Source organism: Salmo salar, chromosome 08 (assembly GCF_965601325.2).
Source record: "Salmo salar chromosome 08, fSalSal1, whole genome shotgun sequence".
Taxonomy (NCBI): Eukaryota; Metazoa; Chordata; class Actinopteri; order Salmoniformes; family Salmonidae; genus Salmo; species Salmo salar.
The window spans coordinates 7,782,119-7,803,185 of NC_138298.1; the positions used below are offsets into that span (position 1 = coordinate 7,782,119).

The 21,067-nt window shown below is 43.7% G+C and overlaps 1 protein-coding gene and 1 pseudogene across 1 annotated transcript in view; one reads left to right on the forward strand and one right to left on the reverse strand.

The window, feature by feature from the left end:
- slc43a1b (solute carrier family 43 member 1b) overlaps positions 1-14,422 on the forward strand; it is a 36,506-nt gene extending 22,084 nt beyond the window's left edge. Inside the window, exons 8-15 of the mRNA XM_014208952.3 lie at positions 122-276; positions 562-708; positions 1,048-1,083; positions 1,492-1,603; positions 2,445-2,574; positions 11,602-11,675; positions 11,938-12,061; positions 12,335-14,422. Of these exons, the coding sequence (XP_014064427.1) occupies positions 122-276; positions 562-708; positions 1,048-1,083; positions 1,492-1,603; positions 2,445-2,574; positions 11,602-11,675; positions 11,938-12,061; positions 12,335-12,538 (982 nt within the window). The 3' untranslated portion in view covers positions 12,539-14,422. The remainder of the gene's footprint in view (positions 1-121; positions 277-561; positions 709-1,047; positions 1,084-1,491; positions 1,604-2,444; positions 2,575-11,601; positions 11,676-11,937; positions 12,062-12,334) is intronic.
- LOC145881506 (general transcription factor II-I repeat domain-containing protein 2A-like) lies at positions 7,994-10,209 on the reverse strand (annotated as a pseudogene).
- Positions 14,423-21,067: the final 6,645 nt, after the last annotated feature.

The window sequence follows — 21,067 nt, forward strand, 5'->3', positions numbered from 1 at the left end:
TCTCCTCTCCTCTCCTCTCCTCTCCTCTCCTCTCCTCTCCTCTCCTCTCCTCTCCTCTCCTCTCCTCTCCTCTCCTCTCATCTCCTCTCCTCCCTCCCACCTTGCCCCCTTGCTCCCACAGTAAGGAGGTGAAGCTGAGTGGCATGGTGATGGATGACAAGGTGACGGGGGACAGATTCTACAGTCATGAGACCACGATGGAAAAGAAGATGGCTGCGAAGCAGCAGGAACCAGATCCCTCGTCAGAGCAGCTCCCAACTGGAGAACAGACACAGGGTGAGGAATAGCATGGGATCACAACAAAAACAGTTAGAACCAGTCAGATCTAGACATAACTGCTTAGAACCGGATACAGTTAAATGGAACTGGTCAGAACCGGTCAGAGCTGGTCTTCCAGGGCTTCACTCACCAACCAGAATAAATGGACGATATTGAGCTCAACCCTACTTTAATCTGTTCAACTTTTTAATAAAAATTGAGAAATTGAGAAAGTAATTTAGCCAAGTGTCATCATCTCATGTTTAATTCTTATCCCCGCACCTCCCCTTCTTTCCCTGACAGGTGGCCCTCCTTTCCGCAGTTCAGTCTGCTCGCCCATCTTCCTGTGGAGTCTCATCACCATGGCGATGACCCAGCTACGCATCATCTTCTTTATGGGCGCCATGAACAAGATTCTGGAGTTCCTGGTTACCCATGGCGACCCACACCGTAAGGACCAATCACTTGTAAAGGCTTGAAGTTGTGGGCACTGTCCCATTTGCCTTGTGAAACCAGACTGATTTCGTAATAGCTCACATTCTGTTTCACTTCAAGTGATGTTAAACAAAACATAAGCGCAGTGGTTAGTCTGCCAAATCTTTATTCTGTCACATATCTTAATCTTTATTTTTTTGTAAAGTATATTGTGATGATAAAATAAAAGTTGACTTGAATATCTGTGGCGCCGAATGGTCACAGTTGTCGGAGAATGGCATCTGTGATTTGTTATGATGTTAGTGGGTGGGAATTTGTGACTTCCATGACTTTCTGTGTGTTTTTTGTTTTCAGCCTCTAACGATCTATTGATGGAGGCAGAGCAACAAGGTGAGAGAACGAAACAGAAAGATCCTTGTTTGATATTGGAAGCTATTACAATGAGTCCGTCCTCCTATAGCCCCTCCAACCAGCCGCTGGCGTGTTCTGGGAACTTGGTAGCTTTGGATATGTTGTCGTTGTGTCCATGTAGAGGAGAAGGACGGTGTGTGTGTGTGTGTGTGTGTGTGTGTGTGTGTGTGTGTGTGTGTGTGTGTGTGTGTGTGTGTGTGTGTGTGTGTGTGTGTGTGTGTGTGTGTGTGTGTGAGAGAGAGGTGCATTTGTGCATGTGTGCGTGCGTGCATTCGGGTGTGTGAGAGAAAGTGTGTGTGTGTGTGTGTGTGGTAATGTATAGTGACTGTGTATGTGCACATGTACGTACGTGTGTGTGTTTTCTGACCGTGTGTCTCCTCTCCTTAGTGGGTTTCTACTCGTCAGTGTTTGGCTCTCTGCAGCTGCTCTGCCTGCTCACCTGTCCTCTGATTGGCTACATCATGGACTGGAGGATGAAGGAGTGCGACGTAGACCAGAGGTGTGCGTGTGTGCGTGCACGTGTGTGTGTGTGTGTGTGTGCACGCATGTGTGTAACAGAGTGAAACAGAGAGAGAGCGGAACAAGGAGAGAGAGAGAGAGAACGTAGGAACTTCAGTTACAAACCACCCATCTCATCCATCATGCTGATTGGACAGTGTTTACACTTACAGCCCACCAAGAAAATCTCTGGGTCCTAGGTATTGTAAAACATTCACCTGGTCATTCGTGGCCCCCCTAGTAAACTGCATGTCCTTGCATGTGTCTATTGGTGCCTGGGATGCATTAATACAAAATCACCACTAGCTGGCGACATAAGCTGTTCATCCCTATGGAGACATGGACAGCAGTTGACTAATATTGGTCACTCAGCTGTCTTTTATTTATTATTTATTATTTAACCTTTATTTAACTAGGCAAGTCAGTTAAGAACAAATTCTTATTTACAATGACGGCCTACACCGGCCAAACCTGGACAACGCTGGGCAAATTGTGCGCCACCCTATGGGACTCCCAATCATGGCTGGTTGTGATACAGCCTGGATTTGAACCAGGGTGTCTGTAGTGACGCTTCTAGCACTGAGATGATGTGCCTTAGACTGCTGCGCCACTCTCTTTAAGGGAGAAATAATTCAGAAGGGACCAAGCATGACATGTTGAGAGAGAGCCGGGTTGTGTTCATCAGACATCCAACTAAAGAAAACTGACTAAAATGCTAATTTTCGCTTTCCTTTGTATAAAATGTTTAAATGTCTTCTGTGGCATTCCATAATAAACACAACCCTTGGTATTTTACTCATGCTTACATTTTTTTAATTTTATCCCTGACCTCTTCTTTCCAGCCAACCTGAACCCCCGAAGAGAGACAGGAAGATCCAGAAACTGACCAACGCCATCCGCGCTTTCATCATCACCAACTTTCTACTGGTCACCTTTGGAGTCATCCAGATGATAGACAACCTGCCTGTACAGGTAAGAAGACAGCCACATGACCCTACCGCACACAGCTCACCTGGGGTGCGTTCAACAGGCCCCCGCTTTGTGGAACGTTTCGATAGAAATATATGGGGGGCCTCCCGAGTGGCGCAGTGGTCTAAGGCTGTGCCACTAGAGATCCTGGTATGAGTCCAGGCTCCGTCGCTGCTGGCCGCGACCAGGAGACCCATGGGGCGGCGCACGATTAGCCCACCGTTGTCCGGGTTAGGGGATGTTCTTGTTCCATCGTGCTATAGCGACTCCTGTGGTGGACCGGGCGCAATGCACACTGACACGGTTGCCAGGTGTACGGTGTTTCCTCCGACACATTGGTGCGGCTGGCTTCCGGATTAAGCGGTGTCAAGAAACAGTGCGGCTTGGCAGGGTTGTTACGAAGGATGCACGGCTCTCGACCTTTACCTCTCCCGAATCCGTACGGGAGTTGCAGCGATGAGACAAGACTCCGGAGGGATGCGTGGCTGTCACATTTGTTATTTGAATAAAGATTTAGACTAGTTACTGTATTGTCAAAATGATGAAAACTGTGGGCCGTTTTTGTCAACTAAATGCCCTTTCATTTTAGTTACATCACATTTGTATCGCCTCATTAACCTACAGTAAACATTAATCACTGACTTCCATATGCACAAACATACATAGCCTTGTCCTATGAACATATTTTTCTGCATAACATCCTACAACCTGACAAACATATAGAAGAATTATCTGGCCATGTAAATGTCTAATTCAGCCTACATAGATATTGCACATTACATACAAAACAAACAGATACACACAAACACAGGGAGAGAGAGAGTAGCACCAGATGGTGCCGCAAAGTACCGTATTGGCAAAGTAGTATGGGTTGCTCCTCCTCCACTCGGTCGCGTCTGTCGTGTCTTTGGCATCATTAAAACTGAAGACATATTTATCAAATAACTCTCTGTAATTATTATTACGCGATTAACCTGATTAATCATGTAACTGTAATTAACTAGGAAGTCGGGGCACCAAGGAAAATATTCAGATTACAAAGTTATACTTTTCCTAATATAACTTTCAGATATTTTAATATCTGATCAATTAGTCTTCTAATTAATGACGTATTCTTTACCTCACGTCAGTCTCATTCCAAACGTCGTAAATTGTTGGTTATCTGCACGAACCCAGTCTTCACTATGAGTCATCCATACATCAATTGTCTTAAAATAATTTATTTACTAACTAGGTAATTCACAGAAATGCATAACAAACAGTAGATATGGTTACAAGGAAATGATAGGAGAATGTTCCCTAGTGGGCTAAACCGGCATGGCGGCTTGTTAGACAAAAGGGGGGTGGGGGTCAGCTGAGAAGGCACTACAGAGTTGATAATTATAACAATTGAAATGCTAACCCTTTGCACATGAACGCTCACTCATTCGGGAACAATTGCAATCAATATATATATTTACGCTCAGTGTGTCGTCGGGATCTCTGTTGAAAAGTTTGTTTCTGTTGGAGAGTCTGTCCGCCCTCTCTCTCTCTGTCATGGTTAGAATGGGTAGATCAGAGTGACATTCATTAATGTCGTTATAGGACAGATGTTTCGGCGGTTGTCGGTCTTCACGTTCAATGATACCGAATTCCTAGCTGCAGACTAGTAATTCATATCAAAAACTTGTTCTTATTCTGTCGGTATCGATAGTCTAAGAGTTTAACCACGTGGTATGGTTAAAAGTTCAGCAAGAGGAATGCATGGTCAAACCTTGGCCCTCTCGTTATCGAGGTAAGCTGGTCTCCAACCTTTAGCCATCTCGTAATTGAGGTAAGCTCGGTCTCCAACCTTTAGCCATCTCGTAATTGAGGTAAGCTCGGTCTGGTGATATAAAACCCCCACCTAGGTTTTCTTCGGAAGAGCAGAAAAAGGCTGTCTCATGATGCCAGGTCCTGTCTGTGTTCATGGGCGGTCCTCTGATTTAGGAATTGGAGTTCCCTTCATTAAACAGTCCAAAATCACATTACACAATTTCACAAATAGCTTCATCCTTATTCATTCATTTTATACAACCATTAGATGTAAGTCTCATACCTGAGACTCTTCTATAAACATGATTATGGTAATGTGGCGGTATTGTCTCTCATGGGTTTCACAAAATTGTACCAAACGGACCAGTTCGTAGCTGGATTCTTCACCGATCTTATATACCTTCTCCAGAACATAAATGTCGTTCGGTTCTCCAGTTCTGTGAGGTGGAAGAACTCCTTTGTTCTCTATGAAACCCACTCTCTCTATACTGTGGCCATGTGGAGAGAATCTCCTCATAGGAATTTACGACCGCTCTTACAGAGCCTGGTGTCAGAAGTATAGAGGTCGGGGGATGGTGCATAGAAAAGGCCTGGTGCAGAGGGAGGGGGGTCAACTGTGCTCGCTGTACCCAAAGAGGGCAACGTCATGACACGTCATTGCCATTGTTTTCAACGTTCCACAGACGCCGCTGCCACATTGGTGTCTGAAAGTATAACGGGGGCAGTGGTGTAAAAGTACTTAGGTAAAAATACTTTAAAGTACTATTTCATTCATTTTGGGGGTATCTGTACTTTACTTTACTATTTTTATTTACTTCATGACATTCCTAAAGAAAATAATGTACTTTTTACTCCATATATTTTCCCCGACACCCAAAAGTACTCGTTAAATTTTAAATGCTTGGCAGGACAGGAAAATGGTCCGATTCATGTACTCATCAAGAGAACATTCCTGGCCATCCCTACTGCCCATGATTTGGTGGACTCACTAAACACACATGATTCGTTTTTTTAAATGACGTCTGAGTGTTGGGACTGTGCCCCTAGCTATCCATGAATTTAAAAAGAATAAGAAAATGGGTCTGTCTGGTTTGCTTAATTTAAGGAATTTGAAATGATTTATACTTTTGATACTTAAGTATATTTATAACCAACTACTTGTAGACTTTTACTCAAGTAGTATTTTACTGGGTGACTTTCACTTTTACTGGAGTCACTCTCTATTAAGGTATCTTAACTTTTACTCAAGTATTACAATTGGGTACTTTTTCCACCACTGAAAGGGGGCTAATGACTTTGGAATGGGAGCTAATGACAGTTTCGCCCAGTGATGTAGTCAAGTCACTAAACCTTGAGTCCGAATCGAGTCCTGGTCCACATTACCTAAAAATAAAGTTATTTACCCAGTCAGATATACCCTTACAAAAATTATTGCAGTTTTGAAACTGCAGTAAAAGTGCAGTAACTGCAGTCAACTGGTATTCTAGATGCAGTAATTGCAGAATAACTGCAGTGTACTGCAGTGTACTGTAAAACTGCAGCTACACTGCAAAATTACTGTAGTAAAAAAAAACAGTTATTTGTGACGCAGTATTTGCAACATACTGCACTTTAACTGTAGTTATACTGTATTGTACTGCCGTTATACTGCACTCTGTCTGCAATCTTTTTTCATAAGGGTAATGCAGTGGCAAGAGGAATTTAGGGAATTTCTTTCTGTGCCACCAAATGTTTGCATGTTTCGTCACAATATTGTTTTGAACATTGGTTTTGGACTGATGCCTGACTGAGCATTCTACTTAGTGCATTGTCAATGAGCACTGAAGAAGATTTGATCAAAACTGCATTACAGTGGCTTGGAAATACAATGACATTCAAAAATGAGGCAAATAATTAGTAGGAAAACCTTTTGTCATCATTTTGATGTTGCCAGATTGACTTTAGATGCAGTATAACGTTTGCTAGCTAAGATTGAGGGGAGGCCACCGGATTTTAGCTAGCTAACGTTAGCATTGCTAGTTATTTTTGACAAACGTTGCTAGCTAGCTAATTACAACATTGCCATCTGTCTAAAACAGGCCTGGGCAATTATTTTCCATGGAAGGCCACATTAGAATATATTTTTTCCATCGTGGGCCAGAATAAAATTACAGGATTATACATCATGTGTATGACTGTGTTGACAGATATATCTACTGTAAATCACGTTCAGATATGCTACTTATTTTTCTTTTTTAACATGCACAGAAATAAACCACATCCATGTTCTCCTTTTGGTAGTTATTTTCATTATTAAACATGCAATGAACTACACAGAGGGAAAAGTACACTGTGCATTCAGCACCATGGACAGAACTCTTGTTAACGGGTATGCACAAAAACACAAAAAAGAGCGGGAGCTCAACATTACATTTAAACTAACGTAAACTAACTCACTCTTGTACATCGCCTTGGTCCGTACAATTGACCTTATTTTAGCGCCCAAAAAACATAATACTTCCAGATCAACTGTAATATCAATACCATTGTAAAGCACAATTTCTCCCCTTTCCAACAAAATCAATGACGAGACCTTCACGCTGCCCGTTTCTGTATGATTCAAGAAGGCAATGAGCTCCGTCGGGTCTTTTTAAAAATGGCGGGTGGGAAGCGAAACTAATGCGTGATAGTGAGAAGGAGAGATGTCGTGTGGGGAAACGGCTTTTTTTCACTCGATCTGTCCAACTTATCACCTTATCGCCTCTAAAATGTCAATAAAACACTATGAAGAGTTTATATAATGTGTCATTACATACCTATTTGAAGGTTTGTGTCGAGTTTGAATCGGGTTTTTAGGGCGGCGCTAAAGTGATCTTCAGAAGTAAACAGCGGCTTTTGAGAGTCATGATCGCTTGCAGTGACGATGCAAAAAATGACTAGGTATCCCACCTTACCCCGTCACTGTCCATTTCTTGTTTTTAAACGATGAGAGAAGTGCTACACCTGGTGGAGAGAGATTGTAAGACAGAAATAGTTGCTTTATGCGTGCTGTACGTTACGGCATGACACGTCACAATGTAACAGAGGGTCAGTTTTCTCAACTTTTCTCCAATACTATAGAGCCATTACCATACCGATCAACGCTTGAATAGAAACGTAGTTCACACCCCAGATTTTTAACTCAACACAGTCGCTACAGTCCTATTAGTTTTCTTTGCAGCCTCGTTTGAATGTCGCGGTTGCTCACATTGGTACGGAATGGGGTGAGTTTACGTTAGTCAATCAGTGTGAGGAGTGAAGTTGTCTGATGGGCATTGACTAGAGCAGTGAAGTCAGGTGTAGTTTCTGACGTCGCTATGTGCAGGATTGCTGAGAGGTGAGAGTCAGTAAGAGATGATCTGTGCATTGACTTGTTATATTTCATCACTGAAAATGTCTGTTCACATACATAGGTTGACCAAAACAGTACAAACATCTTCTGAGCATGACTCCTAATCTTTGGAAAGTTTTTTTCATCAAGAGATGACATTGTTTTGAATAGTTCTCCAATTACTGCATCAGACTGAAGATCGATAAGCTCAAGTTGCAGGTCAGTGGGAGCGTTATCCATATTGAAGGTGAAAGGAGAGGAGACCAACAGCATGTAATTTTACAACACTTTGAAATCCTCAAAACGACGAGAAAACTCACCGTTCAATGCATGCAGCAGCGATGTATACTTCTCCCGCTGGTCATCTGATAGGGAACAGACTAGTAGTGTAGGAAGGTGGGTGAGATTGTTGGCTTCTACTTGGCGGGTCAGGAGGAGTAATTTTCCCTTGAAGGCTTTGACAAGGCTGTACATCTGATGTGGAAAAAGGCCCTTCCCTTGTAGTTTGGAATTCAGTTCATTCATGAGGGCCATGATGTCCACGGTGAAGGCAAAATCAGCCAACCATTCTTTATCTTGCAGTTGAGGGAAATCCACATATTTTCCTTTCATTTGCAAAAACTCAGCAATCTCCGACTTCAGGTCCCACACCCTTTTAAGCACCTTCCCCAAACTTAGCCATCTCACATTTGGGTGGTAGAGGAGATCTGCATGACCCGACTCTGTCTCTTCCAACAGTGAGACAAACTGCCTGTGGTTTAAAGATTTTGCTCTTATGAAGTTTACCACTTTAGTGACTGTATCCACAACATGGCTCATTTTCAGAACACATTTACAGAGCACCTACTGATGAATAATGCAATGCAGGAAAATCATTTTCTGATCTGGGTTCAGCTCAGCTACTTGATCTTGTATCCTTTTCAAAAGACCAACGTTTTTTCCTGTGAAGTTTGGGCACCCATCAGTGGTCACACTGGATAACTTTTCAAAACTCAGTCCCAGCTTTGCCACACACTTATTAACCTCCTCCAATAAATCTTTCCCTGTGGATGTGCTCTTCATTGACTGCACTGAAGCAAGCTCCTCTGTCATTTCAAAGTCTGGGGTTATGCCTCGTAAAAATATCAACAACTACGCCTTGTCACGTGCATCACTGCTCTCATCCAGGGCCAAGGAGAAATAGATGAAATCCTTTACCTTGTCTTTCAACCTTCGTTCCATATTTCTTTGAAATCTTTGAAAAACTATTTTTTTGTGCAATTTCTATCTAGCTACTATTTGTAACTGTGACGTGTGTGTCCGCCTGTCAGTCACTGTCTGTCATCTTGCAGTTGTTTATTTATACGTGCCTTCAAAATAAATGTCCCACAAGCAGTGGGAGTTAAATCCTTACACAAAGGCAAGTATTCATTGGGCTTTTAATTTGAATAACATTTGTATTTACGTTTTTATAAACTTTATTATTGCAAATTCTTTATGTGATCTGAGCATGATTCCGCAGTCCGTATTGAATCAGGTCGCGGGCCGCATACGGTCCCCAGTCCGACCTATGCCCAGGCCTGGTTTAAAGTAAATTTGACGAGATGGTAATGCTGGCAAAGATGTTTCCTACTAAATATTTGAAAACTTTAGCAATGTCAACGTATTTCCAGGCACTGTAGTGTAATTTAGACAAAACAGTAGTTAGCCTCTGTCCAGAATGAATGGGCTTATCACCACTTAAGGGCACCTCTATGTCGCCACCGGTAAACTGGCGCCTTGAGAACGTTCATAACAATGGCAAGACGCGACCGAGTGACGGTGATGCAACCTATGAATGAATAGGCTGCCAGGGTCATGTTCAGTTGCAAAACGTTCTCAAACGTTTCAGATATAAATTCCATCAACAGATAAGATGTTAGTTCTTATTCAAAGTGTCAGAGAGGCATGTTTGTCCTACATAGCATTTATATCTGAACGTTCCAAAACGTTGCATCCTACTGAATGCGCCCCCAGGTTGTTAATTATAGCTAACAAATGAGGTAACATGACTGAACAAGGTGTAGCCTAAACAAATGGTTAACGGTACGGTCCGCATGTGGCCTAGTTTTAGTACGGCCCGCGATATGCTTGATTATTGTAAAATGCGACCCACCAATGCAAGATAGAAAGTAAAAAAAATGTAGCTCTGGTATTATGGGTCATACACTATATATACATAAGTATGTGGACACCCCTTCAAATTAGTTGATTCGTCTATTTCAGCCACAGGACAAACAAATAAAATCGAGCACACCGCCATGCCATCTCCATAGACAAACATTGGCAGAAGAATGGCCTTACTGAAGAGCTCAGTGACTTTAAACGTGATACTGTCATAGGATGCCACCTTTCCAACAAGTCAGTCCATCAAATTGCTGTTATTGTTATTGCGGTTATTGTGAAGTACAAATGTTTAAGAGCAATGGCAGCCCACACAAGCTCACCGAACGGAACCGTTGAGTGCTGAAGCCCATAGCGCGTAAAAATCGTCTGTCCTATGTTACAACACTCACTACCAAGTTCCAAACTGTTTCTTAACGCAACTTCAGCACAAGAACTGTTCGTCGGGAGCTTCATGAAATGGGTTTCTATGACCGAGGAGCTGCACACAAGCCTAAGATTACCATGCGCAATGCCAAGCGTCGGCTGGAGTGGTGTAAAGCTCGCCGCCATTAGACTCTGGAGCAGTGGAAACGTCTGAAGTGATGAATCACGTTTCCCCAACTGGCAGTCAGATGGACAAATCTGGGTTTGGTGGATGCCAGGAGAACGCTACCTGCCCAAATGCATAGTGCCAACTGTAAAGTTTGGTGGAGGAGGAATAATGGTCTGTGGCTGTTTTTCATGGTTCGGGCTAGGCCCCTTAGTTCCAGTGTAGGGAAATCCTAACACTATAGCATAAAAGTACATTCTAGACGATTCTGTGCTTCCAACTTTGTGGCAGCAGTTTGGGGAAGGCCCTTTCCTGTTTCAGAATGACAATGCCCCCGTGCACAAAGTGAGATTCATACAGAAATGGTTTGTTGAGATCGGTGTGAAAAAACTTGACTGGCCTGCACAGAGCCCTGACCTCAACCCCATCAAACACCTTTGGGATGAATTGGAACGCCGACTGCGAGCCAGGCGTTATTGCCCGACCTCACCAATGCTCAAGTGGCTGAATGGAAGCAAATCCCAGCAGCAATGTTCCTACATCTAGTGGAAAGCCTTCCCAGAAGAGTGGAGGCTATTACAGCAGCAGGAGGGGGACCAGCTCCATTTTAATGCCTGTGATTTTGGAATGAGATGTTCGACGAACACGTGTCCACATACTTTTGGTCATGTAGTGTATCTTTTGAATGGTAAGGGCTAGAATCAATCCGTTTTCTCTGAGGAAAAGATTGAGACTTGACTACATTGACTACAGAACCTGGCTCTGAAATCCATTGGGGAAAGTGTAAGGGTTAAGCGAGACTGTGCTGCTAATATTAATTGTGGTTATCACAGAAAAGCTCTCAATCTCTCCAAAAACTCTTGTCCAGTCCACTTAGAAGTCCGATTTTTGTCAAAAATAATTTCATCTTGTCTCGTTTTAGTCAACTGTAATGAAAATCACTTTTACTGTTTCCTCTCTATTGATGAGATTATGTATTTTGTTGTGTATATATTTAGTTTTCATGTATTTTCAAGAGGGCCACAATGGAACTTTTTTGTGTGTCATCCTTGATGATTTTTAAATGCAGCAGTATCAAGGTGTGGTTGTATTGTGTTTTTAATTGTCCAAATAAAATAAACTATTTCTCTCCCTCTCCGTCCCCCTATCCTTTTATTTTCCTAATACCCCCCTTTCTCTATCTCTTTCTCTCCTCTCTTTCCCTCCCTCCCAGATAATTTCCTTCATCGTCCACACCATGGTCAGAGGTTTCGTCCACTCCTGTGCTGGAGGACTCTATGCTGCTGTGTAAGTACATTACAACGTCAACTAAACACATTGCTGGACGTTTGCTTTCCAGCATATTACACCCACGCTGTGATCGTCTCAGTAAGATTCGTAGGTGTCAGATAGCTTTGAGAATTGTTCGTTACACAATTTGGAAAACACTATGTTGCATATCAATAGCAGTGAAAGGCTAAATTATTTGATACAATTCACAAATGTCACAAATTGGAGAGGTCAGTCAGTTTTGATTGGAGAGGTAACCATTACATCCTGCCCCTTCCAGATATCCGTCCAATCACTTTGGGACATTGACGGGGATGCAGTCGATGATCAGCGCGCTATTCGCTCTCCTCCAGCAGCCTCTTTTCGTCATCATGGTGGGACACCTGGGAGGAGACCCCTACTGGGTAAGGCTACACACACACACGCACATGCACACATACACACAAACACGCACACAGAGCATACAGACACACAGATCACATACATGCATGCAGACACACACAGCACACATGATGACATTAGTACTTTGCCATTGTACTACTGAGATTGTAAGGTGAATGAATAAAAATTGATTCATGTGAATGGGCAGAAACAGACAATTGAGGCAATAAGATTTATTAGAACGGTATGTCTCAAACACGTTCGTTCTCTGACTAACTCTATCTTCCGATCAACAGATCAATCTGAGCCTGCTCATTGCCTCATTGGCTGGATTCCTGTTGCCCGGATACCTGATCTATCACCGTAGGAACCTGATGCGAGAGAAGGTGGAGGAGTGTGAGAGGGAGGCCGCTAACCAGTCAGAAAGAGAGAGACAAACCTTATTGCAATCAGAAAATGGCCATACCAAAAACCATACTAATGGACATCTCAGCAATTAAGCTTCAGAATCTTGACCAAACTAGCTGTCAAATATCATAGTCGTTAATTGTAAAATATCATTATAGACCATCGTCATGACGATGACAAATTATGGTTGTCATTTTCGACAAGGACAGTGATGACGATATTGTTTGGACATGTCGCCCTTTGTCACGTCCTGACAAGCAGAGGGAGTAGTGGTGTAGTATTTTGGTCAGGACGTGGCAGAAGAAGTCTGTATGGGTTGTCTAGTATGCCTGTTTCTGGGTTAGTCTTGTGACTCCTGATCAGGAACAGCTAGGGATCGTTGTTCCTGATTGGGAGTCATATATTTAGGAGTATGTTTGTCACTTGGGTTTGTGGGTGGTTGTGCTAACACTGCTAGTCTTTTGTTTGTAGTAAGCATGTTAGCCTGTCGTGAGTGCCGTGTGTATTGTTTTCCTGTGTATACTTTGCTTTAATGTATTTAGTTTGGTCCATACACCACGGCTTCAACTACTGTGACAGAACCACCCACCTAAACAAGACCAAGCAGCGGAAAAAGGAGAGGAACGCTGAGTACATGGACTATGGTGAGAAATGGACCTGGGAGGAGATCTTGGAGGGAAAAGGCTCCTACACTTGGGAGGAGATCCAGGCTGGAAAGGATCGCCTTCCATGGGGACAGGTGGAAAGGGAGAGGGAGGAACGGCGAAAGGCTGGTGAGGACCGGGAACGCTACCGGGGTACACGACTGGCGAGGCACCCCTAATAATTTTTTTGGGGGGGGCACACGGGTAGTTTGGCTAGGCCAAGGAAGAGCACTATCTCACCCATACGCACGCACAGTCTGGTGCGCGCCATTCCAGCCCCTCGCAGATGCCGTGCTAGAGTGGGCATCCAGCCTGGTAGTAGGATGCCTGCGCAGCGCATCTGGTCGCCAGTACGCCTCCTAGGACCAGGCTACCCTACTCCCGCTCTACGCATGGCAACCATCAGGCCCCTGCACAGCCCAGTTCGCCCTGTACCAGCACCCCGCTTGTACAGGGCTGCTAGTTCCATCCAGCCAGGACGGGTGGTGCGGTCAAGGCCACCTGTGCGCCTCCATGGCCCAGTCTTTCCGGTTCCCGCCTCTCGTGCTATCCCGGAAGTGAGTACCTCCAGTATGGCACGACCAGTACCAACAACCTGGACCAAGCTTCCCATGAGTCGGCCTAGTCCTATTCAGCCTGTTCCCGCTCCTCGCACTAGCCCTAGGGTGCGTGTCTTCAGCCTGGTACCACCTCTACCAGCTCCACGCACCAGGCTTCCAGTGCGTCGGCCCAGCCTCAAGAGCCCGGCACCAGTGTGCAGTCCAGAGTATCCGGCACCAGTGTGCAGTCCAGAGTATCCGGCACCAGTGTGCAGTCCAGAGTATCCGGCACCAGTGTGCAGTCCAGAGTATCCGGCACCAGTGTGCAGTCCAGAGTATCCGGCACCAGTGTGCAGTCTAGAGTAGGGGACTGCCTGCGACCCGGAAGCGAAGGGGACTGCCTGCGACCCGGAAGCGAAGGGGACTGCCTGCGACCCGGAACCGGGTGAGTCTACCTACGACTCAGAACTGAAATTGACTAACTGTGTTGTAAATGAGTCTGCCTACAGCATGGAAATGAGGGGACCTGCCCACGAGCCACAACTACTTGAGTCTGTCTACGACCCGGACCCCAATGAGTCTACCTACAACCTGGAGGGCAGGAGGCCGGAACCAGAGCCACCTCCAGGGTAGGTGGGTTGGGGAGGGAGGGTGTAGCACAGTGCCGTCGTTGACGGCAGCCACCCTCCCTTCCCTCCCTTTTTTGTTTAGGGGATATTTTTGTTGTGGTATTGGGGATTTTTGTTTTCTTTTAAGGTGCATCCCGGGGTCTGCACCTTTGGGGGGGGGGGGGGGGGGGTACTGTCACGTCCTGACCAGCAGAGGGAGTAGTGGTGTCGTATTTTGGTCAGGACGTGGCAGAAGAAGTCTGTATGGGTTGTCTAGTATGTCTGTTTCTGGGTTAGTCTTGTGACTCCTGATCAGGAACAGCTGGGGATCGTTGTTCCTGATTGGGAGTCATATATTTAGGAATATGTTTGTCACTTGGGTTTGTGGGTGGTTGTGTTAACACTGCTAGTCTTTTGTTTGTAGTAAGCCTGTTGGCCTGTCGTGAGTTCCGTGTTTATTGTTTTCCTGTGTATACTTTTCTTTAATTTATTATTCTTTACATTAAAAGATGAGTATCCACATTCCGTCTGCAGTTTGGTCCATACAACACGGCTTCAACTACTATGACACCCTTAAGCCCTTTTTCATTTGACATCAAAATACACACTCAATATACACATTTTTGTTTTAGGTATGACATGCCAAAGAAATACTAAAATATACATTTAACTAATATTTATTTTAGTTAAAAACATTTCATGGCTAAACGTGAAATAGAAATCTCAATGGAAATTGAGGTTTGGCAATTCAATAATTAAGCAATAATATTTACGCTGACCAAAAATTCCATGAAGGCTATTGGTACCTTTTCAGGTCACCCTTCCACCAACCAGAAGCACAGCTCTCAGTATTCTGTAGTAGACAGGAAGTGGATCTCTTTCGCTATCAGATTGGCTGGTGTAACATTGAACTACCTCCCCCACCCAACTCTCACAACCCCACAGTCACTTCATTCATTTAGGCCGAGCAGCCAGTCTGGTAGTAATATTTTATTGGTCATTGTTTTGTCTTTCTGCCTTTCCCGGTTCCCTCCCTGTATCTATACTTGTCTTTATTGTGTCTTTACATCCAGCGGAGGAGACAAAGTGGGAATGGTGGAGAAGGGGAACTGCAGTTTCCCCATACATGTGCCCAGACCGCACATCCCTATTAATTTGACTATCAATCTGCACCTGCAATCTTTCCCCGTGTCCCCTTTTTTATGTCCATGTCATTGTAAGTCCACTAAGTACTATGCCCAATTGGTCAAGTCTGCGGCAATGTCTGAAATGGCACCCTATTCCCTATATAGTGCACTACTTTTGACCAGAGCCCACAGGGTACAATTTCAGACACACCCTCTATGTCCTTGTGTTCATCCCAGAGTTAGTATTTAAATAACTCTGTGCATCACAATGTGTCCACCTGAAATGTGTGATAGTCCCAAATGGCGCACTACTTTTGACCAGAACCCTATGGGCCCTGGTCAAAGGCAGTATACTACATAGGAAATCGAGTGCCATTTGGGACAGAACCTAGGTTTTGAGATGACATCATCATCCATTGTTATTTCAGCCAATCATAGCTAAGTTCAGGACAGTGGTACGGTGTGTGAGGTGTTGTGCAGGCACAGCCTAGTTTGTAACAAAATGTATGGAATTTTGTTTTTAGATAATCATGTTATTGAACTTGTTGCATATCATAAAATTGGAACGTGAAATGTCTGTGTAGTTAAAGAGAAATGCCAATCAGTACCCATCACCAAAACCTTTAAGGTGAGCTGTTACACATTAGCTTTTACAGAGAGCTGTTGATTAGTTTAAAAGAAAAGTATTTATATAAATGTGGGCAAGAAAGAGCACTTGTCAAAAGCTGATTCAATCTGGTCCAACAGCCCACCAACCAACCATCTTGAAATGTTAAACTGTGTTTACAGTTAGCAGTACTGTATGAGATAAAATAGATGTACAGATGTGTTGCTCAAATCAACTCCAAAAGCTGGTTGAATCTGATCAACCAACCGTCTTCAGTATTTAAAAACAATACATTATTTACAGTTAACAGTACTCTATGAGGTCAAATAAAACACTATTTACAGTTAACAGTATTGTATTTGGTCAAATAAAAGTTTTGTTAGTTAACAGTACTGTATGAGGTCAAATATAACAAACAGTATTACTAGTTAACAGTACTGTATGAGGTCAAATATAACAAACAGTATTACTAGTTAACAGTACTGTATGAGGTCAAATATAACAAACAGTATTACTAGTTAACAGTACTTTATGCGGTCAAATATAACAAACAGTATTACTAGTTAACAGTAATGTATGAGGTAAGATGGATGCACCTGAACCCCAATATCACTGTCCCCATGACAACGACAGTAGAATCACCTCATTGGAGCAGGGCTTCATTTAGCAGGTGCATTGCCGCTACCAGGCAATTTATTTAGTGTGCATCCCACTAAATCCCTATGTAGGGTATGGGGTGCATTTGTGATGGAGACAGTGTGTATCACTTAGTAGCGCTTGAATCTGAAAGATAATACTGTAATGTATGTATGTAATGATATGTAATAAATTGAATGTGTGTGCTTTATTGTAAGTGCCTGGGAAGCAAGTCTTTTTGTGGTAGTCTGGTCTCAGATCTGTTTGTGCTTTTCCCAACTCTATTGCAAGACAAATATGGCATGACAATAAGTGAAAAGGAGTTGACATGATTGCACAAACAGAATGGCACTCTGGCTACTTTTGTGCAATGTAGTGGTATGTGTAGTACCTATAGTGTCTGAATTGCACTATGAGAATGTAAAGCCATAGTTTTGCTACATATGCGTGTTGAATGTTTTCTCATCTTTTTAAGACTTGAGAGTTGCTGTGCTATTTATTTTATTTGAGCATCAGAAAAAGAACAGTTGGTTCATCCACATCACAGTTGCTCTTCAACTATGCCTCTCAAGAGTAGGAGTGGTGATCTAGGATCAGTTTAGCCTTTTAGATCATAATTAATTAGATAACATGGACAGGGGGGGGACCAGATCCTAGATCAGTACTCCTACTCTGAGATGCTTTATGATTACATGCCCAGAACATAGGGCAACTTTCACATACTGTACTTCCACCTCTGTGTTTGAGAACATTCATTATTATCACTGATCTTATTACATTTGTAATAATAAGATCATATTATGTGGGCAATGTGGTGAAGAGAATGTAAGAGGATCCAAAACAATTTATTATAAATAGGCTTTGAATAGAAAATGTCATATTTAAAGACATGCTCCGGAGCCTGTATTTTATTGGTTTCTAGTGAACACAACCCAGGTGTGGGTCATTAGGTCATTCCCTGGTTGCGGGATTACAGAACTGTGGACTTGACAGACCAACTCTACAGAACCCAAACATGGCTGGTGAGTAACCTTCTCAAACTGTAATAAGACACATGAGAACTTTATTTTTCTACCTGTAAGGATAAGGGTGTAACATAAGGCTACAACAATAGGGCAAAGTGAAGTGTCTATTAGTTAATAAGAAGTGGCAAGGAGTCTTCTAGTAGAAACTGACCTAAGATCAGTTATGTGTTTCCTCCACAATTGTTTTTAAAGGAAGGGATTGGTGTTGAGTAAACTGATCCTATATCTGTGTCTAAGGGCAACTTGTAGCCTACCTGGAGTGGGACGCAAACTGCAGATACCTTTTCTTTGCAGTAATGTGACTTACACTGAAATAGAAGGACGCATTAGATCAGGGTTTGTAAACCAGTCCATTTATTCTTAACCTCCTTCCCAGTCTCAATTTCTACTGCCTAAAGAGTCAGCTTGTAGATTAGATGAATTATTTATTATATTTTATTTAGTGTCAGTTAGGGGTGGGAAGAGTGTAATGCAAAGACACATTGTCTATGAAACCACATGACACTCAAAGAGAGAAAAACTGACTAACGCCATATCCCATCTCTTCAGAGATGTTCCTTAGTATTTGATACAGGCCATCTCCACCTCCGCCCATAAACTCTCCTGAAGGCTGAGGCCTCCCTGTGGGTTCTGCCCCCTCACCCTCTACACCCTCATCCTCTACTCCAAATCTTATTCCGTCAATTTATTGAATAAACGGCCAAATTCCATGCATGAATTGAGCCTAACAATGACTTTTGTGTTGTTGTGTAACGTAATAAATTGTCCTCCAATACGTGGAAATAACCACCAAGGATGTAACATCTACATTATTATAAGCAGTAAGAGCTACAATAATTCAAATTGGGCTCTGAAGAGTAGATTCATGTCCCTGAAAATTGGCATTGCAAGCTGAGCTATGAAATACATTTCTGAAATATGCCCCTGAAGGTCTTGTTACAGTACATCCACTTTGAAGCAAAGGTTTTTACAAGTTTACTGTTGGAAGCGACTTGCATCCCAGTTAGCAATGAGCACTCGGTAGCCCGGCGTCCCTCCATAGTGGTCTATCGCGGTGCACCAGCTTTTTTTCCCCAAACCGCCTCACAGAGCACTTGCGATAGGCCGTTTGGGTCACGCTGCTACTCCCACTGACATACCGTTTTCCTTACACAACCCAGTCGCCCTTCTCCAGACCGGCAACACGGCAGCTGCCAGTCGGAGCCAGTGGCATACCTACTCCCTGTCACCACTTATTTTATACATATTTATATTATTTAAAATACATTGAATACCATGTCCATTTGAAAAAGGTTTGTTGAAAAGTACAGTAAATCATTATGTGTGTGTGTGTAAAATATATCTGATAACGAGGGGCAGTCCTGGTCACCTGGATCCACTGGTGACAAATCAAATTCAGTCAAATCAAATGTTATTGTCATGTACCTGCAGGCTTCTCACACAGTTCAGTGACATACTGTAGTAGCAGCAGGGTTTTAGGTAGGTGTGCTGATTATTACATTTACATTACATTTAAGTCATTTAGCAGACGCTCTTGTCCAGAGCGACTTACAAAATGGTGCATTCACCTTATGATATCCAGTGGAACAACCACTTTACAATAGTGCATCTAAATCTTTTAAGGGGGGGGGGGGGGGTTAGAAGGATTACTTTATCCTATCCTAGGTATTCCTTAAAGAGGTGGGGTTTCAGGTGTCTCCGGAAGGTGGTGATTGACTCCGCTGTCCTGGCGTCGTGAGGGAGCTTGTTCCACCATTGGGGTGCCAGAGCAGCGAACAGTTTTGACTGGGCTGAGCGGGAACTGTGCTTCCTCAGAGGTAGGGGGGCCAGCAGGCCAGTGGTGGATGAACGCAGTGCCCTTGTTTGGGTGTAGGGCCTGATCAGAGCCTGAAGGTATGGAGGTGCCGTTCCCTTCACAGCTCCGTAGGCAATCACCATGGTCTTGTAGCGGATGCGAGCTTCAACTGGAAGCCAGTGGAGAGAGCGGAGGAGCGGGGTGACGTGAGAGAACTTGGGAAGGTTGAACACCAGACGGGCTGCGGCGTTCTGGATGAGTTGTAGGGGTTTAATGGCACAGGCAGGGAGCCCAGCCAACAGCGAGTTGCAGTAATCCAGACGGGAGATGACAAGTGCCTGGATTAGGACCTGCGCCGCTTCCTGTGTGAGGCAGGGTCGTACTCTGCGAATGTTGTAGAGCATGAACCTACAGGATCGGGTCACCGCCTTGATGTTAGTGGAGAACGACAGGGTGTTGTCCAGGATCACGCCAAGGTTCTTAGCACTCTGGGAGGAGGACACAAGGGAGTTGTCAACCGTGATGGCGAGATCATGGAACGGGCAGTCCTTCCCCGGGAGCAAGAGCAGCTCCGTCTTGCCGAGGTTCAGCTTGAGCTGGTGATCCGTCATCCACACTGATATGTCTGACAGACATGCAGAGATGCGATTCGCCGCCTGGTTATCAGAAGGGGGAAAGGAGAAGATTAATTGTGTGTCGTCTGCATAGCAATGATAGGAGAGACCATGTGAGGATATGACAGAGCCAAGTGACTTGGTGTATAGCGAGAATAGGAGAGGGCCTAGAACAGAGCCCTGGGGGACACCAGTGGTGAGAGCGCATGGTGCGGAGACAGATTCTCGCCACGCCACCTGGTAGGAGCGACCTGTCAGGTAGGACGCAATCTAAGCGTGGACCACGCCGGAGATGCCCAACTCGGAGAGGGTGGAGAGGAGGATCTGATGGTTCACAGTATCAAAGGCAGCAGATAGGTGTGCGTTTAAAAAAAAAATGCAAATAATATGATTATTATTGTTGCACATGTGCGTGTAGATTAGTTATTTTTGGTTTTCAATATATCAAACTGTCCCTGCATATTGGTTGTTGATTTGGACACTTTAAAACTGTGTTTTGACATTGGGCTATTTATCAATATGTCTTAGGGAAGCAGCGACAGCATCATTTTCAACTTAAAGATGCACTATGCAGATATCGCTCTGCCATTTCCTGGTTGCTATAATTAGAATAGTTTGCTCCCATTGTACCATCTAAACCGCTGTGAACTTGTAATGAGTGCGCTGAGAGTCGGGAAGCAAGTTCAGGGAGTGAGTGATTTAATCAATAAACGAAACATAATACAAAACAAGAAACACGAACAACGCACAGACATGAAACGGAAGCAATGATGCCTAGGGAAGGAACAAAAGGGAGTGACATATAGGGCAGGTAATCAAGGAGGTGATGGAGTCCAGGTGAGTGTCATAATGCGCTGACAACCTAGAGGCTGGAGAGGGAGCACATGTGACAGAAGTATATTTTCCATAACCAAAAATATTGTATTTTCAGCTGTTAGAAGCTGGTGCAAAAAATTACACTTATTTTTTTATTAATTTAACTAGGCAAACCAGTTAAGAACAAATTCTTATTTACAATAATGGCCT